The following is a 13,525-nucleotide window of genomic DNA, read 5'->3' as shown; positions in this document are numbered from 1 at the left end:
CCCCACCCTTGTGCTGGGCTGCACCCCCAGAGCTTGAGCAGCAGCTCAGGGAGGGGATTCTCCCGCTCTGCTGCACTCTGAGGAGCCCCCCCTGCAGTCCTGATCCAGCTCTGGGGCAGCAGCACGGGAGGGACCTGGAGCTGTTGGAGCGAGGCCAGAGGAGGCCATGGAGATGCTGCAATGGAGCAGCTCTGCTCTGGAGCCAGGCTGAGAGAGCTGGGCTGGGGCAGCCTGGACAAGAGAAGGCTCCTGAAGGGGAGACCTGAGAGCAGCTCCAGTGCCTGAAGGGGCTGCAGGAAACCTGGAGAGGGGCTTGGGACAAGGGCCTGTAGGGACAGGCCAAGGGGAATGGCTTGAACCTGCCTGAGGGGAGACTGAGATGAGCTCTTAGGCAGAAGCTCTTCCCTGGGAGGGTGCTGAGGCGCTGGCACAGGGTGCCCAGAGAAGCTGTGGCTGCCCCATCCCTGGCAGTGTTCAAGGGCAGGTTGGACACAGGGGCTTGGAGCAAGCTGCTCCAGTGGAAGGGGTTGGGGTTGGAGCTGGAGGAGCTTTCAGCTCCCTTCCAACCCAAACCAGGCTGGGATTCTCTGACCTCCCAGTGCCAACAAGCCCCTGGCATGGAGGACCAGCCACATACATCACCCTGCACCACAACCCATCATCATGTACCTCCATCAGACCCTCTGCCCCACTGTGACCTACCGTGGTGCGTGGGGATCCTGCTGCCGGCTCCACCCGATGCAGCTGTGGATCTCACTGTCTGTGTTTTATCAAGGTTCTGGCTTGACCTGAAAGGGGCAAACCACGGTGAAGACATCGACCACAAGGACAACAGTGTCACTGTATGTGAAGAGGGAAGCGGCTGTAGCAGTGAGTGGGGTGATGGGACCAGGTACATGGAGCAAGAGCCGATGCGGAGAGCGCAAGGGTGAGGAGAAGCACAGACTGGAGCCATCTGGGAAAGGGGAGGCAGGAGAGAAGTATGGAAGCCATGGAGGCAGCAAGCAGAGCATGGAAAAGCCACAGCAGGTTCAATGGCAATCCCATGTCTGCCAAGGCCAAATCCCAGCTGGCTCAGACAACAGTGATGCTCCTTTGATGCTCACTGTCCAACAGGGTGTACTTGGTTTCCAACAGTGTTCTCCTAGGTGGATTTATGTGCTCAGGTCTCAACACATTAGGCCATAACAGGCTCCAAGCTCTCACTATTCCTTAAGGGAATTGCCCCTTATCTCTTGGAGACAGACTGCTCTCCCCTTGGTCATTATAGACACACACGATCCCACCTACATTCATCCCAGGTAATTTCAGGTGTTCCACTGAAGCTACCAAGACCCGAGCTGAGGACACCACAGGCATCTCCTGGGAGTAAGGCAGATGTGAAAGGGGAGGAACCACTGCCTCATGCTATACAAGGAGCCCAGAGCAATATCATTACATGGGCACATCACACATGGAGATACGGGGTAACCCAAGCTCTTGCCTTCACACACTGTAGCTGTCCACTAAGCAGGAAGTTTACTGAGCTCCTAACAAAGATCCTTAAGATTTTACCTGTCCAGACCCTGCCCAGGAGCAGTTCAGTTCTACCTGTCCCACACTGTACCCACATCTTGCCTGTTCCTTTTGCACTGCTCAAGGTTTCTCAAACATAAACGGAGCTTTCACTCATTAGAGACATCAAAATACCATATTGTCACTGCAGGACGTAGCTTAGTACATGTATTTCTTCTGGTGAAGGGAGATGCAGCGGTGTTCTCCTGGAGGGAATAGGGGCACAAGCCAAAGATGCATCCCTCAGCTTCATCCCCTGCATCATCAACACTTCCCATGCTTGACTTTATCTTGCATCCCAAAAGCAGATGCTTTTTTAACAGCTTCCTATGAAACACCCAGATGTGGAGCTCCTAAGGAACAAATAACTGTGCCTTCCACTGCTCTTCACGCAGTGCTTTGTTCAAAGGAACCTGATGGACAGATAAGTCCCGAATTCCATTTAACCAAAGTACTTGCCAGCAGATCCCATAAAGCAAAGTGCTTTACAGGGTCTAATGAGTAACTCAGCACCTTGCCACCGATCAGCACCTTTCCAAACACTCCCAGAGGTGACGACTCATAAAAAGAAACCATTTAGGGTTTGTTTCTATCCTTTCACACAGTGAAATGGGTTGTACTTGAGAGTGAACCTCCATAATAAACCTGCCATATGAAGAGAAGGTAGGAACCTGCCAAGTCTTCATCCTTTCCACATACTCCCTTTACTCCTTTCAAACTGCTCCTGCTCTGCCTGCAGTATGTAATGTCCTTATTTAGCCTTTGATGAATTGGTTCTTCCATCTCCTACTCATTCCCTTCCTCACAGGGTCCATAATCCTTCCTTTTGGGCTTGCTGATGTATACTCCTCGCCCTTCCTTTGCTTTCAATGTTCCTTGGTCTTGTGTGGTGCAGATGGAAGAAAGAAGAGGAATTGAGGGATGCAGCAATTCAGTAGGGATATAATGAAAGAGCAACATACCGTGGACACAGAGCGACCGGGACCACAGGACCCCTGTACCGAAAGAGGGCCAGGAGACAGGCAGTGGGCACAGCAAAGGAGCTACAGGACAGTGAGGGGAGATGGGAAAGGAAAGATGAGGAGGACATGGAACAGGACATGGATGATAATGGAAACGAAAAGACAACGGGAAAATGAAAGACAAAGTGGGAAGAAAACGGATGGGATGAGATGGAACCAGAACAGGAGGGAGAGGAACAGGATATGGAGGAGAAAGAGAGAAAAAGAGACTCATTATCTGCAAGTGTGAGGTCCCAAAGGAGGGAAGTGAGATAAAACACTGCCCAGCACAGGCTGCTTGTGCTTGCAGGGCTCGGGCTCTTCCCTTGATGCTCTCTCAACACTAAGGACACTGTTTGCAGAGAAACAGCTCTGGGGCAACAGCACAAGAGGGACCTGGAGCTGATGGAGAGAGGCCAGAGGAGGCCATGGAGATGCTGCAAGGGCTGGAGCAGCTCTGCTCTGGAGCCAGGCTGAGAGAGCTGGGCTGGGGCAGCCTGGACAAGAGAAGGCTCCTCAAGGGGAGACCTGAGAGCAGCTCCAGTGCCTGAAGGGGCTGCAGGAAAGCTGGAGAGGGGCTTGGGACAAGGGATGTAGGGACAGGCCAAGGGGAATGGCTTGAACCTGCCCGAGGGGAGACTGAGATGAGCTCTTAGGCAGAAGCTCTTCCCTGGGAGGGTGCTGAGGCACTGGCACAGGGTGCCCAGAGAAGCTGTGGCTGCCCCATCCCTGGCAGTGCTCAAGGCCAGGTTGGACACAGGGGCTTGGAGCAAGCTGCTGCAGTGGAAGGGGTTGGGGTTGGAGCTGGGTGAGCTTTAAGGTCCCTTTCAGCACAAACCATTCTATGGTTCTGTGATACTATCAACACTCCTGCTTGGTCCAGCCCCACTGCAGTAAGTGGGATGACGCTGGTTTAGTACAGCTGAAGAGGCATGCAAGGAACATTCAGACCAGCCACAAGTGGATATATGAACAACCAAATAGGCTATTTCCTTTTCTCTTCTCTGTTCCTCACTTCTCACTCCAGATAATTTAACGGACACCAGCCTGGGATGTGTGTGGTTGGCTTTACCCACTGACTCACTGGAACTGTGCTCAGTAGCCCCACAGTGGCTAAGTTTTGTGCTTCAGGTTCCCCTGGTCACCACATCCCTCCCATTGAGCCAGAAGAACCTACCCATCAATATCCACAAGGTCCTCTTCACTGCGCAAGCTCAGCACGTAGAGCGTGGACATGGACACCACACTGGAAAGCAAGAGGACGAGCATGGGGCAAGGGACACGGCCCGGTGCTGATCTCCCTCCAAGGGATTCCAGCCCATGGAAGAAGCCATAGGTCCACAGCCCCTTGCTGATGAGCTGGAGACGGTGAAGTGGATCTCACCTGAACGCCATGATGATGACGAGGGCGATGATGGTGCCCTGCAGGAAGCGCTGGCTGATGCAGGCCTGCTCTGGGACAACTGATGGCGACTGCAAGAGACAGACCCCAAGATCAGCTCAGGACTCCTTATTGCTCTGGTCCTCACTCAGATCTGACCCTGCCCATCCCAAGCTGTCTTCCTGTTTCCCCTGCAAGCCCCAAACCCCCTGAGTACAGAAGCCAAATAACATCTTCATAAGGCATGGACAAACCAAGGAGAGATCCTGGAAATGGGAGTATTTCATGGGAGACAGGGTCTCTCCCTCTGCAGCATGTGGAAGAGAACACATGAGGAGCACGCAGGTGACTGTTCTTAGAGAGGCCACCTTCTCCTTACCTTGCTGGCTACTTTGTGGGGCCTCTTTTTGTGGGGCACGCTTCCCGCACGGCTGAACTGGCTTCCAGTTTGGCTGCAAGGAGAAAGGAGGAACAGAGCTGAGCTGTGCGGGGACAGCACTCAAAGGTGAAAATGTGATTCTCATGTGTGGCGTGAGCGGGGCAGCAGCACAAGAGGGACATGGAGATGATGGAGAGAGGCCAGAGGAGGCCATGGAGCTGCTGCGAGGGCTGGAGCAGCTCTGCTCTGGAGCCAGGCTGAGAGAGCTGGGCTGGGGCAGCCTGGACAAGAGAAGGCTCCTGAAGGGGAGACCTGAGAGCAGCTCCAGTGCCTAAAGGGGCTGCAGGGAACCTGGAGAGGGGCTTGGGACAAGGGATGTAGGGACAGGCCAAGGGGAATGGCTTGAACCTGCCCGAGGGGAGACTGAGATGAGCTCTTAGGCAGAAGCTCTTCCCTGGGAGGCTGCTGAGGCGCTGGCACAGGGTGCCCAGAGAAGCTGTGGCTGCCCCATCCCTGGCAGTGCTCAAGGGCAGGTTGGACCCAGGGGCTTGGAGCAAGCTGCTCCAGTAGAAGGGGTTGGGGTTGGAGCTGGATGAGCTTTAAGCTCCCTTCCAACCCAAACCAGGCTGGGATTCTATGTTGATTCTATGACAGTCACAAGCCCTTGTCACTTCATCTGCTCAGGGGTAGGTGCGGTGCTGTCCCATTGCCCAGAGCACCTGAATTCTGCCCCCAAACCTGGATAAGCTCACCAGGGTCAGCACGATGATTGTGGAAGCGTGAGAAACTCTTTGCCCTGAGGAAGCCCCTCACTTACTTACTTACAATGTCACACCACGGTTTTGGGGCTGCTCTAAGAGCAGGCTGTTGGTATGTGTTTGCCAAACCCATCTGATCCATCTCAACACCTTCAATCTACCCCAGCCAACTGACAACCACCACCACTCCTCCCCATCTCCCCTGTCCCAAACCAAGCTGCCACTCAGGGTTGCCTGGGCTCAAACGGAGCCATCCCTCCTAGCTCCTGTGCCCTCAGGATGTCCATACCTGAATGCCCCAGAGCTCACGGTTGACTTCATGCTGTCCAAGCGCTTCAGCTTGGCCAGCTTGTGGCTCCACCTCTCCAGCTCATCGATGCGGGTCTCCAGGTTGTCTGTCAGCTTGCACAGCTCCTTCACAGCTCCCACGTTCTCCATGAAGATGCGCTCCTGCAGGGAACAGGTCACAGTGTGAGTGCTCTGGAACATGGAGACACTCCTGCGCCGATGGATCTGGCAGCCCTGACTGCTCTGCCATGCCCCGTCCCAAGGGAAAGGCTACACAACACCATCATATCTAGATCTCTACAGCCCCTGGATAGAAGGAGGAGTGGGAAATGCTCCATCCCTGGCAGTGTTCAAGGCCAGGTGGGACACAGGGGCTTGGAGCAAGCTGCTCTAGTGTGAGGTGTCCCTGCCCGTGGCAGGGGATTGGAACTGGATGATCTTCAGGTCCTTTCCAACCCAAACCATTCCATGACTCTGTGTTCTCTCTGAACCCAACCAAAACAATGAATGTAAGTGCAGGATCCCTGAGAACTCTCCTGCTGGTGCCAATTCAGAGTCCTCACTCACAGAAGACATACATCCAAGGAGCCCTTGGTCAAACCAAGTGAGCAACACCCCCATCTCTGCCCTTCTCCAGCCTTCTTAGTCTGTCCCTTGCTCTACATCACAAGCTGTTGGAGTCACTCTGCAGCATTATCCAACAGGGTTAATCCAGATCAATGGAGAGCCCAAATCAAGAAGCCTCCGGAGAGCATCCTTCCTCCGCACATGCAGATGGGACATAAAAGGTCAGGTTCACATCTGCTGGCTGGTGATGTAACTGCAGGGATTTAGGCTTCCACCAAGGGGAAACAAGGCACGAAGGTCACTCCTGGCCATTCCCACTCTGGGCAGTGATGCAGGAGAGAGCTGGCAGCTTTGGGAAGCTGTCCCCTTGCTGCCCTGAGCAGCAAACAGGTTACAGAGAGGTCAGGCAGCCAGGTGCTCTGGGTTATCTTGACATAAGCACCTTATCTTATCTAGAAAGGAGAGATTAGGACTAAGAGCCTCCCTACGGGAGCCTGCCAACAAGGAGATGCTCCCTTCCCGAGGGAGATGCTGCCAACTTTCACCAGCATCAGCCTAATTCCTCCCTGCTGATGGCTGCTGTCCATCATCTTGAAAGACCAGCCAGGTCTCAAACTCATCTGCCTTAGAAGCACTTCCCAGTTTCCCTCTTCCATTTCCAGCCCCACAGGTTCACCAGCCTCCCTTGGCACCAACCTTGTTCACCACCAAGAAGTTCTCAAGGGTCTTCCCATTGGAAAAGACCAGGTCCCCGGTGTCCTTCACAGCTTCAGGGAGGATCTCCTTCACCTCCTGAGCAATGACACCTGCATGGAAACAGCACAGTGGAGGGTCAAGGTGGGCTGGGCAAGGTTCCTCTTGGCACAGCTCTTTCTCTGGCCATGGAGTCACTATCATAGAAGCCCTATAAGCCACTGTGGGAAGTGCCATCCTCTTTCCCACTCATTAAAGAGGGAATTCCATTAGATAACCAAACTTCAGGTGGTGAGAAGCCCCCTCTTACCTACCCCATGCTTGGGTAGAGCTGGAGTTTGGCAGGGTTTGGCACCATGAACAAAATGTGGGTTATGGAACATGAGGTCCAGCACTAGACACACAAACAGGTCACTGTGGTGTGACACGGGGCCCATACCTGTCTCAGAGGTGTTTTCAATGCCCACTGTGGCGGCAAACTCAGGCTTGTAGTTGTAATGCACCAGCCGCATCCGGGAGATCCTTTTCAGCTGCTCTGTGGTGTCCACCTGGATGAGACAGACACATGCAACTCCTAAATGGGACGTTGCTCCTTCAGTTCCCCTCATTCTGGCTCCAAGCAGCAAAACCCACTGCAGCTCACGGTTATACCTCTGGGAGACAGCTCTGGACCTGCTCAGACCAGCATCAGGACAAAGAACATCTGCACTGGGGTTCAAGGACTATGTCAAAACCTGGTCAACAGGAGCTCATGTAGCCCGTAAGGACTATGTCAAAATCTGGTCAATAGGAGCACAGGTAGCCCATAAGGACCCATGTCAAAACCTGGTCAACAGGAGCTCATGTAGCCCGTAAGGACTATGTCAAAATCTGGTCAATAGGAGCACAGGTAGCCCATAAGGACCCATGTCAAAACCTGGTCAACAGGAGCTCAGGTAGCCCATAGGGACTATGTCAAAACCTGGTCAATAGGAGCTCAGGTCGCCCATAGGGACTATGTCAAAACCTGGTCAATAGGAGCTCAGGTCGCCCATAAGGACCCATGTCAAGACCTGGTCAACAGGAGCCCAGGTCGCCCATAAGGACCCATGTCAATACCTGGTCAACAGGAGCTCAGGTTGCCCATAAGGACCCATGTCAAAACCTGGTCAATAGGAGCTCAGGTCGCCCATAGGGACTATGTCAAAACCTGGTCAATAGGAGCTCAGGTAGCCCATAAGGACCCATGTCAAAACCTGGTCAATAGGAGCACAGGTAGCCCATAAGGACCCATGTCAAAACCTGGTCAATAGGAGCTCAGGTCGCCCATAAGGACTATGTCAAAACCTGGTCAATAGGAGCTCAGGTCGCCCATAAGGACTATGTCAAAACCTAGCCAATAGGAGCTTAGGTCGCCCATAAGGACCCATGTCAAAACCTGGTCAACAGGAGCTCATGTAGCCCATAAGGACCCATGTCAAAGCCTGGTCAATAGGAGCTCAGGTCGCCCATGAGGACCCATGTCAAAACCTGGTCAACAGGAGCTCATGTAGCCCATAAGGACCCATGTCAAAACCTGGTCAATAGGAGCTCAGGTCGCCCATGAGGACCCATGTCAAAACCTGGTCAATAGGAGCTCAGGTCGCCCATAAGGACCCATGTCAAAACCTGGTCAATAGGAGCTCAGGTCGCCCATAAGGACTATGTCAAAACCTAGCCAATAGGAGCTTAGGTCGCCCATAAGGACCCATGTCAAAACCTGGTCAATAGGAGCTCAGGTCGCCCATAAGGACCCATGTCAAAACCTGGTCAATAGGAGCTCAGGTCGCCCATAAGGACTATGTCAAAACCTAGCCAATAGGAGCTTAGGTCGCCCATAAGGACCCATGTCAAAACCTGGTCAATAGGAGCTCAGGTCGCCCATAAGGACTATGTCAAAACCTAGCCAATAGGAGCTTAGGTCGCCCATAAGGACCCATGTCAAAACCTGGTCAATAGGAGCTCAGGTCGCCCATAGGGACTATGTCAAAACCTGGTCAATAGGAGCTCAGGTCGCCCATAAGGACTATGTCAAAACCTAGCCAATAGGAGCTTAGGTCGCCCATAAGGACCCATGTCAATACCTGGTCAACAGGAGCTCAGGTTGCCCATGACCCATGTCAAAACCTGGTCAATAGGAGCTCAGGTCGCCCATAAGGACCCATGTCAAAACCTGGTCAACAGGAGCTCAGGTCGCCCATAAGGACTATGTCAAAACCTGGTCAATAGGAGCTCAGGTCGCCCATAAGGACTATGTCAAAACCTGGTCAATAGGAGCCCAGGTCGCCCATAAGGACCCATGTCAAAACCTGGTCAACAGGAGCTCAGGTCGTCCATAGGGACTATGTCAAAACCTCGTCAATAGGAGCCCAGGTCGCCTGTAAGGACTATGTCAAATGCCCATAAGGACCATGTCAAATCAGCAGCTGAAAGACTCACAAGGACACTCACACCTTCTGTGGTGCCTCAGGTCCCTGATCTGCTCTGCCTGGCTCTCACCTCCTGGATGTCCTCCTTCACGCGGGCATCTGAAGGGTGCATCAGCGAGCCCATGACCTTCACATTGCCATGGACCACGAGGGCTTCATCGGGGCGGTCCGTGTTGATGCCGACCCGGCCGTGGTGGAACACGGTGTCAGGGAGCTGTGCCCGCTGCCAAAGCACGTCGCTGTCACTCTCAAACTGGCCAGGGTTGGAGGCCTGTGGAGAGACAGGGAAGTGGGGACTGAGAAGCAGCAGATCCAGGGGGAAAAACGCTGCAGTGATGCTGCACTTGGAGGTGGAGACACAGTGAGGAGGTCAGGAGAGCCCCACAGACACAGCCCTCCATGCGTGTTGTGGGACTGTATAGCAGCAGAGGCTGAGGGCAACAGATGGGCGTCAGAGAGCTCCAAGCTGCTGTGGTGGCCTGGATGGTGCTGTCTCCATTAGTATGGATGTGAAACAGCTCCAAAACAAAGCTTGGCGTAAGCAGAAACACCCAGCAAGGGTGCTCTTGCTCCACAGAAATGGGGAAGATCTTGGCTGAACCTGGGCCATGTTCATCCCAGGATCCTGAGAGATAAGAAGGGGCTGTTGGGATGAACAGTGTGTTGGGATGAACGTCTCTGGGTCACGAGATCCAGGCAGGGGTGCCCTCTCCAGCCTGCAGCACACTGAATCACAGCCCTAGGAAGCCTTGAGACTGAGCTGAGGCAGTCCCAGCCTTGCAGGGACAGCAAGGAGCTGGACAGCCAGGACAGAGCCAGCAGAGGACAAGTGAGGCTGTGGAGGTCTGAGACAGAGCTTTGCAGCAGCACAAGGCAAAGTGGCAGGGACAGGGATCTGGTGCCACTGCTGGGAACAGATCCCAGCCTGCCCTGACAGCAGAGGCAGCCTCTGTCTAAGCTTGCAGAAACCAAGACTATGCCTGCTGTTCTGCTCCTCTCCCTAAAGGAATACCCCTGCTTTCTTGGGCTGTCTGTTATCTCAGCTATCAGAGCTGTTCCAACAACCCCAACCAGATCCACGCAGGACAATAGGAGACTGAGTGACATGGCTGCTGCTCCTAGGTCCCAGACCCTGGGGTTCTGCCCTGCTGCTGTGGTTCTGTGCCCCACAAGGGATGGGGCAGTCCAGGCTGCCTGCAATCCCCTGTGATGGGCAAGAAGGAGGCTGCAAGTTCTTGCATGTCCCGAGGCTGCTCTGATGCAGGATGTGTGGAAAGGATGGAGCCAGAAGGCAGGCATGGACAGAGAGAAGCTCTGAGTTTGGAGAAGGTGGGAAAGGGATGGGTGGGGAAAGCACTGAAAAGCCAGGGGAAGGAAGGAGGATCACCCAGGACATCCAGCAATGGACTATCGGATACCTGCAGAGGCTGAGGGAGCAGAAAGGGACTTACCCTGACAATGATGCGCTCTGAAATGTGGGCAGCCAGCGTGTAGTTCTGGTTCTGTGCGTGTGCCTGCAAGGCTACCACGAGCATGAAGTACCTGCCAAGGGGGAAGACAGGTCAGGGTGCCATCCTGCACTGGGTACTGCTGAGCCTGCTCCCCCTCTGGAGGCTGAGGTGGGCTTGGAACATCCCTTCTCCACGTGCTGTGGGGCACAAGCACTGTCCCTAATGCCTCACAGAGTAGAAGACCCTTCTTGTGGCCATAGCAGACACCTCCTCTCCTGCACACAGACAACGAGGGGGCAATCCAGGACTGCCCCCCATGTCTCCCTCCATCCAACCACACTGCCCAAGCCAAGGCCTGGCACATCCACAAGCCTTGAGTGCTCAGAATGGCTTGAAGGATGCATCTGTGCCCCTCACCTCTGGTCCGGGTTGGGTTTGCCTTTCTTCCTCATGTTGTTGGCTGTGGTCTCGCTGAAGTGCAGCCGCCCCACGGTGACTTTGGTGACCTGCTCTGGAGGCAGGGTGACCCTGAGGAAGGGAAAAGGAAAAGAGGAGGGAGTGATGACACTGCTGGAGAGGAGGTGATTGGGGAAAGGCTGCATGGGGACCTCAGAGCAGCTCCCGGTGTCTGAAGGGGGCTACAGGGATGCTGGAGAGGGACTCTTCATTAGGGACTGGAGGGACAGGACAAGGGGTGATGGGTTCAAACTGAAACAGGGGGAGTTCAGGTTGGAGATAAGGAGGAAATTCTTTCCTGTGAGGGTGCTGAGGCACTGGAATGGGTTGCCCAGGGAGGTTGTGAATGCTCCATCCCTGGCAGTGTTCAAGGCCAGGCTGGACAGAGCCTTGGGTGAGATGGTTTAGTGTGAGGTGTCCCTGCCCATGGCAGGGGGTTGGAACTGGATGATGTTAAGGTCCTTTCCAACCCAAACTGTTCTACGATTCCACAGCCATCTCCTGGCCTGCTCTATCAAGGCAGGTCCATGAACTGGGCATGTAAAGGGTATGCAAAGAGAGGAAAACATTGCTGTGGGAAGCATTGCAGCAAACTGGAGAGCATGACACTCGCAGCCTGATCCCGAGACCTGCAGCTCAGCCCCTTTCACCCTCTTCTGCTGCTGCTGATGCCCCAGCATCACTTCTCCTACATGAACAGTACTCACGTCACGGGGTTGAAGGGCCGTTTGCTGCGGTCAGACTGCGACTGCTCTATGTTGATCGACTGGTTCAAGGCCTCTAGCTGGAGACAAAGATTGGGGCATGTGATAAAGGGCAGAGAGGGAGAGCTTCCCCATCCCACCTCCTTCACCCCAGCACAGGGTAGCTGTCTGCCCAGCCCTCCTATCACCCAGTGCAACTGACTTGCAAGACCCAGCTTGAGCATGGTCACTGACCAAGCACGGCTTGGACAATGGGGTGTCTGAGGGTGAAAGGATCTTCCCAAAGTCCCTATATACCTCCAGAGTCAAAGGTGAGTGAAAGGCAGCCCTGAAGACACCCAGGCATGGTGTATCCATGGACCTGAGCCCATCTTAGCACTCACTAATCAAGATCTGCCTTGTCCTGGCCGTCAGCACTCTCCTACACACTCCTCTATGACTTAGCACATGAAGATGAGGTGTTGCTCGATCCCAGCTTGCTAAGAACCCCCTCTCCCTGCTGGATTTGCTGCTGGCCCTTAGCTCCCGCTTGCCTTCACTCCGTGCAGCTTCAGGTAGAAGCACTCTAAGGGTTTCAGGCCCTCGGGGGTCTTCACATACTTCGGATCTCCAAGCATGCCGATGTAGACCGTGACCTGGAAGTGATTCTTCTTCTGGCACACAAAGGCATCGTCACCCACAGAGAAGTTGAACCCTTTGTCAGCATCGACGCGGTACGTGAGCATCGGGCTGCGGAGAAGGCAATGGGGGTTAGAGCTGTGAGCCCCACAAAGGGTAATGCTGGTGGGGGGAAGGATGAGCCACACACCCAAAGCACAGGCAAGGAGGGGTGCACGGGGCATGGTACATGGCCATGCTCTGGGGTGTGGATGCGCATGGGAAGGGCTGGGTGGGCAGCTCACCTCTGTGTCCCACCAGACAAGAACGGTCCCACCACCACGGATGGTGAAGACCAGAGCACACATACAGCCACAAAGCAATCCTGAGGCACAGCAGGCACAAGGGAGGGGAAGGAGGGTTGTGTTGGGGCAAAAGAGATGGCCTCTGATGCCATCCCTCCTGTCTTGTGCTGATGCTGCTCTTGGGGCTCATAGGCACAGGCAGACCCTGACCAACAGGAGCCCAACACTTTGCCTAAGCCCACGCAGCAACCTGCCCTGCTGTGCAGGGGTGAGAGCTCAGAGAAGGTCCTTGAAGCTGCAGGACTTGCTTTAGGTGGGTCCTCAGCTGGAAGGGAATACGATTCCTGTGCCTGTGGCAGTGGGAGCCTGCAGCCAGAACTCCCCCCATGTGCTGGGCTGCACCCTCAGAACATGAGCAGCAGCTCAGGGAGGGGATTGTCCCCCTTTGCTGTGCTCTGGGGAGAAGTCCCCTGCAGCCCTGATCCAGCTCTGGGGTCAGGTAGGGACAGGCCAAGGGGAATGGCTTGAACCTGCCCGAGGGGAGACTGAGATGAGCTCTTAGGCAGAAGCTCTTCCCTGGGAGGGTGCTGAGGCGCTGGCACAGGGTGCCCAGAGAAGCTGTGGCTGCCCCATCCCTGGCAGTGCTCAAGGCCAGGTTGGACACAGGGGCTTGGAGCAAGCTGCTCCAGTGGAAGGGGTTGGGCTTGGAGCTGGAGGAGCTTTAAGCTCCCTCCGACCCAAACCAGGCTGGGATTCTATGACTAGGGTTTGACAAGGATGCTGGGGCACCCACCCCTCCATATGCCACACTACAGCACTAATACTATAAGCACAGCACAATAGGAACCACTACATGTTACCTGCAGTTACGTGGCTCAACACACCCTGGAGACCCAACCTGCACAGCCTGCCCAAGGCCTGGAGCAGACCCTTTAGTGCTGCTC

At 54.7% G+C, this 13,525-nt stretch overlaps 1 protein-coding gene across 3 annotated transcripts in view; it reads right to left on the bottom strand.

Annotated features, from left to right (window-relative positions):
• Nucleotides 1–13,525, bottom strand: part of MYRF (myelin regulatory factor) — a 65,848-nt gene that overhangs the window by 9,683 nt on the left and 42,640 nt on the right. For 2 of the 3 annotated variants that reach the window (XM_057410629.1, XM_057410631.1), the window contains 13 exons: nt 12,213–12,408; nt 11,683–11,759; nt 10,937–11,047; nt 10,520–10,610; nt 9,139–9,339; nt 7,061–7,169; nt 6,625–6,734; nt 5,363–5,523; nt 4,316–4,388; nt 3,940–4,028; nt 3,733–3,801; nt 2,517–2,597; nt 703–788 (listed from right to left, as the gene is read on the bottom strand). In XM_057410629.1, the coding sequence (XP_057266612.1) occupies nt 703–788; nt 2,517–2,597; nt 3,733–3,801; nt 3,940–4,028; nt 4,316–4,388; nt 5,363–5,523; nt 6,625–6,734; nt 7,061–7,169; nt 9,139–9,339; nt 10,520–10,610; nt 10,937–11,047; nt 11,683–11,759; nt 12,213–12,408 (1,454 nt within the window). The remainder of the gene's footprint in view (nt 1–702; nt 789–2,516; nt 2,598–3,732; nt 3,802–3,939; nt 4,029–4,315; nt 4,389–5,362; nt 5,524–6,624; nt 6,735–7,060; nt 7,170–9,138; nt 9,340–10,519; nt 10,611–10,936; nt 11,048–11,682; nt 11,760–12,212; nt 12,409–13,525) is intronic. The other variant, XM_057410630.1, reaches the window with a different exon arrangement.

The sequence above is a fragment of the Pezoporus wallicus genome, unplaced genomic scaffold, assembly GCF_028554395.1.
Source record: "Pezoporus wallicus isolate ANWC-B61680 ecotype Strahan unplaced genomic scaffold, APGP_CSIRO_Pwel_v1 contig_8787, whole genome shotgun sequence".
Classification (NCBI taxonomy): domain Eukaryota; kingdom Metazoa; phylum Chordata; class Aves; order Psittaciformes; family Psittacidae; genus Pezoporus; species Pezoporus wallicus.
The sequence above is the reverse complement of the archived record's forward strand: the minus strand, read 5'-3'. Positions and strand labels throughout refer to the sequence as shown.